The following is a 12,586-nucleotide window of genomic DNA, read 5'->3' on the forward strand; positions in this document are numbered from 1 at the left end:
AGGGGATGGAGAGGGGAGAGCCGGAAGGACAGAGCCGTTGGTGCACTCACCAAACTTTAATGACTGCCTACTGTGTGGGGCTGGCCTGGGAACAAGGTGTCCACAGAGGGGGCTGGAGGGGTATGGATGGCAGGGGGTGAGGCTGTGTGTGCTAGAGGCCATTTGTTATTGAGCAACAGCCTTAGGCCAGGCTGGATGAGTGGCTGAAACCCAGCAGGTTGGTCACATTGACTCAGGTAACTCCTTCTCGCCGTGAAGGACTGCCCCAGATAGGAAATGCTTGGGTATGAAACACACACATGCACGCACAGAGGGAAGACACTAGTTTCAGAGGAAAAACAGCGAGGGGCATTTAATCTTAGAACTTAAGAGGTCTCAGAGACAAAGGCTTTGGAAGAAAGGCGTGGGCATTCCTGACGCTTTACTTTCCCCGGAAAATTACTGCACCATAATTTGTGAGTTTATTTCTTCCAACTAAGAAATAGAGGCAAGAAAGAGGGAGTAACCCGAAGTGAAGGGCTCTAGGATCCAGGGACCACCAGCCAGCTCAAGTTGGATTTCAGCAGTCGGGGCTGCCTGGGGCGTGCAAAAGCTGCTGTGTGAGCAAAACGCTGCCGTGAAGACATTCCAGGCGGCTTCCAGGAAGCGGCTGTATATGCTGACACACATGTGGACAGGCAGTCTGGCTGGCCACCTCTCAAGACTGGTGTTTCCTAGAGCTTTCCATTGGCAAATGCTGCCTCCTGGAACTGAGGGACAAAGGTTTTGAAATAAGCCCTGGTGGGAAAGAAGGGGAGAAAAAAAACTGTGGTTAGCACAAACAACTTGAAACAAAGTGCAACTGGGAGCTTTCAAGCTAACTCAGAACAGTTGTTATTTATTGTTCATGCATCTTGGGTTGGATTTGCCTTCTCTGCTGAGGCAAAGCCCTCCGGATTTTTCCGAGGAGGTACATGCAGTTCACTACTGTGATATCTCTCAGGAATATTCAAAGGGCCTGTACGTGCACCCTCCTGGCTGCCAATTCCTATGAGATATCTGCACTTAGGTCCTGCTGCCTTTTTTCAGGACAAAGACAAGGGCCTGGTCCAAGCTACAAGACAGTGTGTGTGCAATTGAACCACACAGTCATTTAGTGATCTAGAGTATCAGGAAGGTTGCATTTTCCACTCAGTTGGACCTTTGACTTCATAAAGACAAAGAGGGTCTAATAAGTTTTTTAACACATTTGATTTTTTTAGAGACAGGACCTCACTCTGTGAGCCAGGCTGGAGTTCAGTGGTCCAACCACAGCACACTGTAACTCTGACCTCCTGGACTCAAGTGATCCTACTGCCTCAGCCACCCAAGTTAGGACTATAGGCGTGTGCTACCATGTCAGCAATTTTTTTTTTCATTTTTTCATAGAGACAGGGTCTTGCTACATTACCCAGACTGGTCTCAAACTCCTGGCCTCAAGGGATCCTCCTGCCTCGGCCTCCCAAAGTGCTGGGATTATAGGCCTGAGCCACCACACCCAGCCCTAATAATTTCTAAATGATTCGTGGGCTCCATTTATTTCCAAACGCATATGCAGTCTGGTCTACTGGAAAGAAAGCTAGGCTGGGTGTTAAGAGAACATTTCCCAGTCAGTGGAAGAGGGGTGGCAGGACCGGGGGCAGCCCATTTGGCCTTTCCGGCATCCAGGTTTCTAATCTGTGGAAGCAGGGCCACGTTCTACCTCAGATGTGCACCCGCCGAGCCCACACCGTGTCAGGCACTGTACAAGGCATCAGGGGTGGCGGGGTGACCCAGCCATGGGATAACGCCGTGTGGGAGAATGCAGTGTGGAGGAGACGGACACATGGGTAACCCCACATCAGGGCACCAATGGCAGTCCCGCGGGCCACAGTCCATGCAGCAGGGAAGGGGCAGTGGAGGGGCATTTCCAGCAGCAGCTTGCTGTCAGCTGAGAGGTGAGGGAGAAAAGTGAGGGGAGGAGAAGGGAGGGGCTGCAGAGGAAGGAGGTGGGCACCCGTGCTCCTGGTCACCAGGCTTGCCTTCTAGCCCTGCCCCACCAACACCCACACAATCACAGTGACACCTTACGTGTCCAGATATCTCACCTCAGAGCAATGGCAAGAACCAGGCAGGGCCACCAAGACCTGTCACCCTCAGCACTGCAAAGGTCTCATCGCCTCACCTACAGGGAGCCTCCCACAGTCCATTTCATTTAGGATCTGGTCCTACTGAGCCTGGCTCTATCAGCTCCCAGCTCCCAGGAGATCAGAAGCAGCAAATCTGGAGTGGAGGAGCTAACCCAAGGGTAGGAGGCAGATTCACAGCAGCAGTGAGAAGAGAACGGAAAACTGCTCAGGAAGCACGAGCACTCACCGGGGATCCTGTGCCATAGGGCAAAGAGCCCCACGCAATCCGACAGGCCCTGGAGTTGTCTCTGGAGCAGAGCAAATGCAGCGGCTGGTGCCACCGGCTGCCCGCCCCCTTCAAGTCAACTGCAGCCCTCTTTCCAATCTGGCCTTGGAATGCTCCAGCTCTTTCTCAGTGCTGGCCTCCACCATGGCCTCTGCAGCACTGAAATGTCAGCTCCTCTCTCTGGAAGCTCTCTTTCCCTGTGACTTCTGTGACATGTGGTGCCACAGCTGTCCTGCCTCTCTCTACCTCTCCCTGCCCCTCCTTCGGCACTCCCAGGCGCCATCGTCCTTGGGGTCACACAGAGCAAGGTGGGAACTCCTGGTCCTGCAGCACCGCTAGCCCAGCCCTCCCTCCCCTCAAACTTCCAGTCCCACGTCTCCAACCACCTGTGGGACACCCTACCTGTCACTCTGTAACTCAAACTAGTGTTCCAAATGGATGTTTTCATCACTTTTATGTATCTGAAAATGCTCTGACCAATTTGGTTTTCTGTAACAGAACCTTCAGTTTCCTTCTGAACCAGTTTCCATTCTCCCTAAACCCCTATGGTGAATTTATCCTCAAGGTTCCTGCCGCTAAGTCCCTCCATCCGTAGTGACTCCCACAGCTCCTGTCTTATCTTTCGATGGCACTGCTGCAGAAGCTGCTTCTCCCCTGGACATGAGGCCTCCTTTGCCTCTGTTTGCAGCTACACTGATTCTCTTACAGTGTGAGTCTCTGTCCCTTTCCTGACCAAGACCTTAATGTCCTCCAAACTCTCAGCCTGGCATTCAATGACTCTATCTGGCTCCAAGTCATTAGGAAGAAAATCTATTCTGTTCCTCTATCACATTTTTTGAGATCATGCGACCCTTTGAGAAGCTAAGGAAGTGAAGGATCGTCTCCTCAGAGAAACTGCAGGTAAGACGCCCCACAGCGACCCGGGGGTGTCACAGACCCCCCTGAGCTGGCCACGGTCCAGGATACGAGCCCTGGATCTACTGCCTCTCCCTTCTTCTCATTTGACTACTTGCTCTTCCTCACACATGCCATTTGCCACCTCTGGGCTTATTCATGCTCAGGACAAATACTCCTGCTTCCATCAAGTCTCCCCTGGTCCCCAGGAGGTCGTCTCCCTGCACGCTGTCCATGCTTCTTCTGGGGCACTTGTCCCATGTGCACAGGTCTTATCTCCCAGCCCCTGGAAAGCGGGAGCACATCCTGCTCCCAGTGACCACCAGGCCTGGCTCAGCGTAGAAAGCACTTGGTGATGGGCTGTGGCTTTAATGTAACTAATCACGACCACCAGCTTGCAAGAAGCAGTTACAGTATGTCCATTACAAGCTGTTTAAGAAGGCGGGAGAGGCTGGGCGCAGTGGCTCATGCCTGTAATCCCAGCACTTTTGGAGGCCGAGGCGGGTGTATCACCCAAGGTCAGGAGTTCAAGTCCAGCCTGGCCAACATGGCGAAACCCCGTCTCTACTAAAAATACAAAAATTAGCCGGGTGTGGTGGTGGGCGCTTGTAGTCCCAGCTACTTGGGAAGCTGAGGCAGGAGAATCGCTTGAACCCGGGAGGCGGAGGTTGCAGTGAGCCAAGATCACGTCCGCGCCATGGCACTCCAGCCTGGGCGGCAGAGCCAGACTCTGTCTCAAAAAAAAAAAAAAAAAAAAAAAGAAGGTGGGAGAGACAGCAGCCCCAGAAAGAAAACAGGTATAATATTTAGGTACTAAGGAAGAACACTTTAGTCCATTCTCAAATTTCAAACTTTGCCAACAGTTAGTAAGAAAAAGCACCCTCTTCCATCCACTTGTGATCAGCACAGCCCTGAGCCAGCCAAACCGCCACCTTCTCTGGCACTCAGGACCTCAAAGCCCTTATCCATTAACGGCACCATGCCACAGTTGCCACAGTCACCCTTAATGCAAAAGGGGTGCTGTGGTGTGACAGAGCTCCAGACCTAGGCAAGGCCGGGCAGGGCAGGAGAAGCCCTGGGCTCTGTTCCCTTACGAACAGTAGGGGTGATAAGGCCACCTGATGCCACACTCGCATGGGACAGTGTGTGGGAGGAGACAGTCAACTGTTGGCTGCCACCCAGACGTGAGGGCCACTTATTCCTTCCATATGTTTCACCTGCTGCTATTTCCCCAGCAACATGGAAGTGTGGCCGGAGAGAGCCTTGTGGCCCCGCTTCTCCAGAGGGTCTGAGATCGACAGGCTGCCACCAACCTCTGCTGCATGGACTCTGGCCTGATGTGCACTGTGGAGTCTGGCCCATCCCAGTACCACTTTCAGGGAGGGCTGAATGTTCCCTAAGTTAGAGGTGAGGACGTCACCTTCCCTGACCTTACAGCTACGAACATCAAGGGGAGAGGCTGCAGCTGAGCTGCACTGTAGCCCCCACAGGTGCCTGATGAGCAGATGGTGCTGGAGCCACTGCTGCCCTGGACGCTGGCCTGAGCTGGGCAGGGGTCGGGTCCGGGGAGCCCTCCACTTACCTCCCCAGGCCCAGAGTCACACTGGGTCCCGAGGCAAGCCTCATCAGCTTAGTCTTTCCTTGTAAACTTCTAGGGGAAGGGGCTACAACATTGCAAGCTCCTTACACAAAAGGGAGCACGTTTTAAAGGCAAGCTTTTTTCTTTTTAGAAAGTTCTAAAGTTTCCTGTTCTGTCCTGGGCTTTCCCTGCCAGGGCCAACTGCGTGCTGCCAAGGGGAAGCGTGGCGAGGGCTATTTAAAGGCATGATGCTACCAGCTGTTTTCGGCGAGTGCCTCTCAACTTGGATCCTCATTAAGTTAGTTAACAGAGGGGGAGGAGGGGGAAAGGGAAAATGACAACTGGCTCCCACCCATTTATAGATTTTAAAAACGCTGTTTTCATTTATTTCACTTTTTATCAGAGAAAATGGAGAGCTGCCCAGAGTACAGATTGCTAATGGCAAGAGGTATCTGTCATCTTTGAAAAAACCTTTGACCCAGAGACAAAGTATGTAGTAAGCTTTAAAAGTGTAAGCGTGTTCTAGGGGATAGTGAAGTCTTCTCACCTCCCCATTAACTGGCCAAGTGGGGCCCACAGGAGAGGGCCCTGAGTGTCAAGCTCCTCACTGAATGCACACTGTAAGGGAATCTATTTTTAGATGGCATTAGAGCTCAATATGCCTGAGGGCAAAATGAGGTTCAGTCCCTCTTCACTGATCTCAGTCTCTCTGCTCAGGGTTTCATAAAATTACAACTCGGTCCAACCCAGGAGTCTCAGTTAGGAGAAGAAAATGTAAGGACTGGCTAGGTTTCCCATGAATTCAGAGCAGAAGCAGGGCTGGCCCAGGCTTCAGCTCACAGGCATGGCATGGTGGAGGGAACTGAATCAGGAGTCAGGGGGTCTACTTTTGTGGGCCTTGGGCCCAGGGTAAATCTCTTCTGGGCTTCAGCTCCCTCACCTACAAAGCAGGGTGCCATAACTGAGGGTCCTAAGGCTGGTGGGCTGTAGAAGGTGAGGGTAGCCTGTGTGGGGCAGGCTCTGGAGCCAGGCAGACTGGGCTCGAGGCCTGGCCACACTCCTTACTCGTTGATCATGAGGGCAAGTGACTGCGGCGTTAGTTTCTTCATCTAAAAGGCGGGAGTAACTGCCTACCTTAAAGCGTTCTTGTGAGGAGTGAATGAGATGGTCTGGGTAAGCGCTTGGCACGGTACCTGGCGTAAGAGATGATCAATAGATGTCAACTATTATCATGGGTACCCGCTGGGGCCAAGGGGAAGAGGCTCTGAGTCTGTGGAAACAGCCAGAAGAACTCGTGTGTGCAGAAGCGGGAAACCTGTGAGAGGTCTAGGGTCCTTGTCCTCAGTTCAGCCTTTCCCGAGGCTCCTTGGATCAGGCCCTCCCTTCTCACTGATCACACTGAGCTGGCAATCGCAGGCAGAGATGGCCAATCTCAGGCTTGGATACTCAGCCAAAGTCATGGGACACTGTGTGTCTTTTGCAATCCAGTCTAGAGCTGCTCATGGCATCCTTGTGGCATCAAAGGACAAATTCTGTAGCCAGAGGCACCTCCAGGCCTTGCCTGTCTTCTGCCCCCAAACCTACCAGGTGTACTCCTTGTGTGTGGTGTGCAGTTTTGGTCAGGGCTTGACCAGGGATGATGCTGCAGCTCTTCCTAGAAGGGTATTTAGGAATCACATGGCTCCGGCTGCCAAGAGGGTGTTGGTTGGCCTGGTCCTCAAACAGCTCTCCTTCTGTCCAGGACAACATGCATCGTCAAGGGGAGGCAGTGGGGGAAGTGGAAAGAGCACTGCACTAGGAGGCACAGGACTCACAGCTCTAGCCCGGGCCCTGGCTCATTGTGTCATCCAGAACTGGGACTCCATTTCCTCACCTGTAACAGGATGATTTCTACTTAATGATCTTATGACCACCCAGTTATGGTCTGAGATATCATCCATGTGATCTTGAGCAAGCCACTTAACCCTTTTGTGTCTTGATTCTTCATCTATTAAATTCAGACACTAGCACCTCTTTTTTCTCTTTTTTAAAAAAAGTTCCGGGATCCACGTGCAGGACGTTAGGTTTACTACATAATAAAAGTGTGCCATGGTGGTTTGCTGCACCTCTCAACCCAGCGCCTACATATTAAGCCCTGCAGGCATTAGCTATTTATCCTGATGCCCCCCCATCAACAGGCCCCAGTGTGTGATGTTCCCCTCCCTGTGTCCACGTGTTCTCATTGTTCAGCTCCCACTTATAAGAGAGAACATGTGTTTGGTTTTCTGTTCCGGTGTTAGTTTGCTGAGGATAATGGCTTATAGCTCCATCCATGTCCCCGCAAAAGACATGATCTCCTTGCTTTTTATGGCTGCACAGTATTCCATGGTGTATATGCACCACATTTTCTTTATCCAGTCTATCACTGATGGACTGGGTTGATTCCATGTCTTTGCTATTGTGAATAGTGCTGCAGTGAACATATGCGTGCATGTATCTTTATAACAGAATGATTTATATTCCTTTGGGTATATGCCCAGTAATGGGATTGCTGGGTCAAATGATATTTCTGGTTCTAGGTCTTTGAGGAATTGCCATACTGTCTTCCACAATGGCCAAACTAATTTACATTCCCACCAACAGTGTAAAAGCGTTCCTATTTCTCCACAGCCTTGCTGGCATCTATTGTTTCTTGACTTTTTAATAATCGCCATTCTGATTGGCATGAGATGGTATCTCATCGTGGTTTTGATTTGGGTTTTCTCTAATGATCAGTGATGTTGAGATTTTTTCATATATTTCTTGGCTGCATAAATGTCTTCTTTTGAGAAGTGTCTGCTCATGTCCTTTGCCCACTTTTTAATGGAGTTTTTTTTTCCTATAAATTTGTTTAAGTTCCTTGTAGATTTTGGATATTAGACCTTTGTCAGATGGATAGATTGCAAAATTTTTCTCCCATTGTGTAGGTTGTCTGCTCATTTTGAAGACAGTTTCTTTTGCTGTGCAGAAGCTCTTTAGTTTAATTAGATCCCATTTGTCAATTTTTGCTTTTGTTGCAATTCTTTTGACGTTTTTGTCATGAAATCTTTGCCTGTGCCTATTTCCTGAGTGGTATTGCCTAGATTTTCTTCTAGGGTTTTTATAGTTTTGGTTTTATATTTAAGTCTTTAATCCATCTTGAGTTAATTTTTGTATGAGGTGTAAGGAAAGGGTCCAGTTTCAAATTTCTGCCTATGGCTAGCCGGTTTTCCCAGCACCATTTATTGAATAGGGAATCCTTTCCCCACTGCTTGTTTTTGTCAGGTTTGTTGAAAATCAGATGGTTGTAGATGTGCGGCCTTATTTCTGAGATGTCTATCCTGTTCCACTGGTTTGTGTCTGTTTTTGTACCAGTACCATGCTGTTTTGGTTACTGTAGTAAAGTCTGAAGTCACGTGATGCCTCCGACTTTGTTCTTTTTGCTTAGGATTGTCTTGGCTATATGGGCTCTTTTTTAGTTCCACATGAATTTTAATGTAGAATTTTTTTTAAAATTCTGTGAAGAATGTCCATGGTAGTTTAATGGGAAAAGCATTGAATCTATAAATTGCTTTGGGAAGTATGGCTATTTTCATGATACTAATTCTTCCTATCCATGAGCTTGGAATGTTTTTCCATTTGTTTGTGTCCTCTCTGACTTCCTTGAGCAGTGGTTTGTAGTTCTCCTTGAAGAGGTCCTTCACATACCTTGTAAGTTGTATTCCTAGGTATTTCATCCTCTTTGTAGCAACTGTGAATGGGAGTTCATTCATGATTTGGCTCTCTGCTTGTCTACTGTTGGTGTATAAGAATGCTTGTGATTTTTGCACATTGATTTTGTATCCTGAGACTTTGCTGAAGTTGCTTGTCAGCTTAAGAAGCTTTTGGGCTGAGACAATGGGGTTTTCTAGATATAAGATCATGGCATCTGCAAACACAGACCATTTGATTAACTCTCTTCCTATTGAATACCCTTTATTTCTTTCTCTTGCCTTATTTCTCTGGCCAGAACTTCCAATACTATGTTGAATAGGAGTGGTGAGAGAGAGCATCCTTGTCTTGTGCTGGTTTTCAAGGGGAATGCTTCCAGCTTTTGCCTGTTCGGTATGATATTGGCTGTGGGTTTGTCATAAATGGCTCTTATTATTTTGAGGTATGTTCCACCAATACCTAGTTTATTGAGAGTTTTTAACATGAAGGAATGTTGAATTTTATTGAAGGCCTTTTCTGCATCTATTGAGATAATCATGTGGTTTTTGTCTTTACTTCTGTTTATGTGATGAATTACATTTACTGATTTGCATATGTTGAACCAGCCTTGCATCCTGGGGATGAAGCTGACTTGATTGTGGTGGATAAGCTTTTTGATGTGCTGCTGGATTCAGTTTGCCAGTATTTTATTGAGGATTTTTACACTGATGTTCATCAGGGGTATTGGCCTGACATTTTCTTTTTTTGTTGTATCTCTGCCAGGTTTTGGTATCAGGATAATGCTGGTCTCATAAAGTGAGTTAGGGAGAAGTCCCTCCTTTTCAATTGTTTGGAATAGTTTCAGAAGAAACGGTACCAGATCCTCTTTGTACCTCTGGTAGAATTCAGCTGTAAATCCATCTGGTCCTGGGCTTTTTTTGGTTGGTAGGCTATTTATTACTGTCTCAATTTCAGAACTTGTTATTGGTCTATTCAGGGATTCAACTTCTTTCTGGTTCAGTCTTGGGAGGGTGTATGTGTCCAGGAATTTATCCATTTCATCTAGATTTTCTAGCTTATTTGCACAGAGGTGTTTATAGTATTCTCTGATGGTTGTTTGTATTTCTGTGGGGTCAGTGGTGATAGCCCCTTTATCATTTTTTATTGACTAGCACCTCTTTTCAAGGAGGTTGTGAGGAGAATGGAAATGTGTATCAAGTACCAAGCCCAGGGCCCCACACAAATGCAAGTTTCAGTAGGAGGTGGTAATGCTGCAAAGGTGGTGGGAGTAGTTGGGTTATTATTGGATCGCTTCCATCTGCATAGTTTTATACAAATGGGGTAGGGTTAGTGAACACTGCAGAGCCCCGAGCAAAAAGTGCCATAGACAGTTTTGTTGGGGGACATGAAGGCCTGTTCCTCTCGGCCACCCCTCTGCCCTCTAGCTCAGGAAGCATAAGTTATCAGGGGTAATGCCTGGAAAATGACATAATGGTTGGGTTCTAGAGAAGGGGAAATCAGGAGACTGAAGAAAGTTAAGACAGGGAGCTATCAGGGAAATGCTCAGAGGCCTTGGGGTTGAGGCCAGTAGGAAACTTTGTTCAACGAAGTCTCATCTAAAGGGTTCTTTCCTACTGGAATTACAATGCTTTATTGATTCAATAGATCTTTTCAAAAGGATAAAAATCCATAAAATAGACGTCTGACAAACTGAATCAATATAGCTTTAAATAAATGAAAACAAAACACAGAATATACAACCCAAAGAGGTTGGGGACTGGCAGCGGGGAGAGAGCACCTAAGGCAGTTAAGCTTTGCAAAGGTGGTGCTCACAACACTACTGGGTGTGGCAGGGGTCATGCTCCCCATTTTGCAGGAGAGAAAACAGAAGCTTAGCAAGTTTAGTTAAGATACCTGCCAATGTCACTCCAACCCCAGTGCCACTAGAGCCCGGCCCCGTGGACGAGACCCTGTGGTCTTGTTGCTGTTAGCCTCCTTCACTTGGAACTTTTTATTTGGCAAGAGCCTAACAGTTGCCTTCTTCCAAAACAGGACTTGAATTCTGGAATTCAAAAATGCTTTTCTTTGGGTAATTGTAAGATGAGCCTCATGATGTTTGCTAGAGTCAGGCCAATGTGGTGGTAGGATGGGGTGTGGTGGGAGAAGTGGTTCAGGGACACAGCCCTCACTGTCAGGAAATCAAGGGCATAAATCAAGTCAGAGGTCATTTTTGCAAATAGAGGCAAGTTCCAACATCTAAGGCTCACTGCTTTTTCCAGTTTTCTTCTGCAGCTGTGACTTCAACTGGCACATGTTTTTAATCAGTCATATGAAAACCGATTGTGGTCTGAAAATCAAAGCAGTCCTGTAAATAGTGTAAGACAAGTCCTGCTAATCATGCCTCGTGGTCTTGCCTTGTCCTCATTGTCCTGAACCGCCACTGTAAATTCTGACTCACTTGGGGTTACTCGCCTCGTGTCAAAGGGCCTCGTGTCAAAGGGTCATCCTCACAACAGGATGGCTACAAAGAGACCTGCTTCTGTTTCAATGTCCTTCACCCCAAACCCTCCAAAGGCCCCTGTGACAACTGCCATCCAATTCTGGGTGCCTTGGTGAGTGAGTGACTGGCACGATGGGAGCTTGTTTTGTAATTATGCCCCGGGCGATGGCAGCCTGGCTCTCGGGTGTGGGCTTTAGGAACAAACAAGTGCTTGTAACTGGTTCATGTACACAGTCAATCTCGCTAAATGCGCCAACCCCTGAGCATGCCTGGTCTGTTTTCAGGGGGTCTAAGCTTGCAAAACAAGGACATTAACAAACTTGAGATGCAAAGGCTTGATATCGCAGTGGGAACACAGTACCACATGCTCACAGCTTCAGGCAGAGGCCCTTGCCCTCAGCTGGAATCAATCTCCCCTCTACTCGATTCCACAGCATGCCGGGCCTCCAACCTCAGGCTGGGCTATGTCTGCCTTGCGTTTGAGATATTTAGATTGGTGTCTAGACTACAATTTATACAGCTCGGCCTCCTCGCCTGTGAGAAGGCTGACTGTGGTCTCAGTATGTGTTGAATTAAATCAAATGCCGTTTTAGGAGGACTTCAACAACAACTGACTGAGATCCATTTCTAGACATCAAAGTATTGGGATGAATTCTGGTTCCTGCTAAATCACAGGGTATTTTTAAATACTTACCAAAGTGATCAAAATTACTGAGCAGTTCTCTCTCCCTCTGAGGCCCTCCAAGGAGGCCCTCTGGAGCTTGGCCAGTTCCTCTGGGGCTGGAGCAGCTTGCAGCCAGTTTTTGCAACTGCAAAGGCCAGGACTTGCTCCCACGGGCTGCAGGCATCTCTGCTCCCTTGGCATCCCCTGGTGCAGCAGATGAGAAGGAGGAGGAGAAGGGAGGGCCAGCTGGCTAAATGGAGGGAGGGACAGGGTAGTCCTAATGGGCTCCTGAGCCTCCACCGGCCATGGGACCAGCTTCTTTCTCTGGCGTTCATCACAGATGTATGCACGCATCTACACATACCAACCATTCTCTCACACCCTGGGAGAAGCTCCCTGAGGGCAAAGCCCATGGGTCATATTCATCCATCTTTGCATCCCCAGCCTGGAGCATAGTGTCCAACACTCACCAGCTCAATAAATATTTCTCAAATGCAAGCATTTGGCTTACTTAAGATATACTTTAGAATGACAGAATGTTGTAATAGAAGGAAAAAGGAAACTGCCGAGGTCAAACATTACAGGGAAGGGGAAGGGGAGACTAAGGGCGGGAGGTTAGGATGGTTCCTGTGACACTGCGTATCCTAATGACACGATAGCATAGGTCATCCCTGTAAGTGCCTAGAGGGCAGAATTTTGGGATGGTTCACCCTTAGTGCCCTTGGTGCTCACCCTGTCAGAAGCTCCCAGAAGATGAATGTCAATTTGGTGCTAAATGAATGCCTGCCTGCCCAGGGGGTTGACCTGAGGCCCCAGAGCTAGTAGGCGGAGCATGAGCCAGTCCTCTCCA

The 12,586-nt window shown here is 48.4% G+C and overlaps 1 protein-coding gene across 9 annotated transcripts in view; it reads right to left on the bottom strand.

The window, feature by feature from the left end:
- Positions 1 to 325: 325 nt before the first annotated feature.
- The window catches only part of BABAM2 (BRISC and BRCA1 A complex member 2), a 453,662-nt gene continuing 441,401 nt past the window's right edge, over positions 326 to 12,586 (bottom strand). For 3 of the 9 annotated variants that reach the window (XM_063594645.1, XM_034952860.3, XM_034952861.2), the window contains 2 exons: positions 11,767 to 11,986; positions 326 to 777 (listed from right to left, as the gene is read on the bottom strand). In XM_063594645.1, coding sequence (XP_063450715.1) covers positions 475 to 777; positions 11,767 to 11,986 — 523 coding nt within the window. In that variant the 3' untranslated portion in view covers positions 326 to 474. Of the gene's footprint in view, positions 778 to 11,766; positions 11,987 to 12,586 lie in introns of those variants that run through there. The other 6 variants (XM_057301324.1, XM_003827124.5, XM_003827128.4 and 3 more) reach the window with 3 other exon arrangements.

The sequence above is a fragment of the Pan paniscus genome, chromosome 12 (genome assembly GCF_029289425.2).
Source record: "Pan paniscus chromosome 12, NHGRI_mPanPan1-v2.0_pri, whole genome shotgun sequence".
In the NCBI taxonomy this organism is placed as follows: domain Eukaryota; kingdom Metazoa; phylum Chordata; class Mammalia; order Primates; family Hominidae; genus Pan; species Pan paniscus.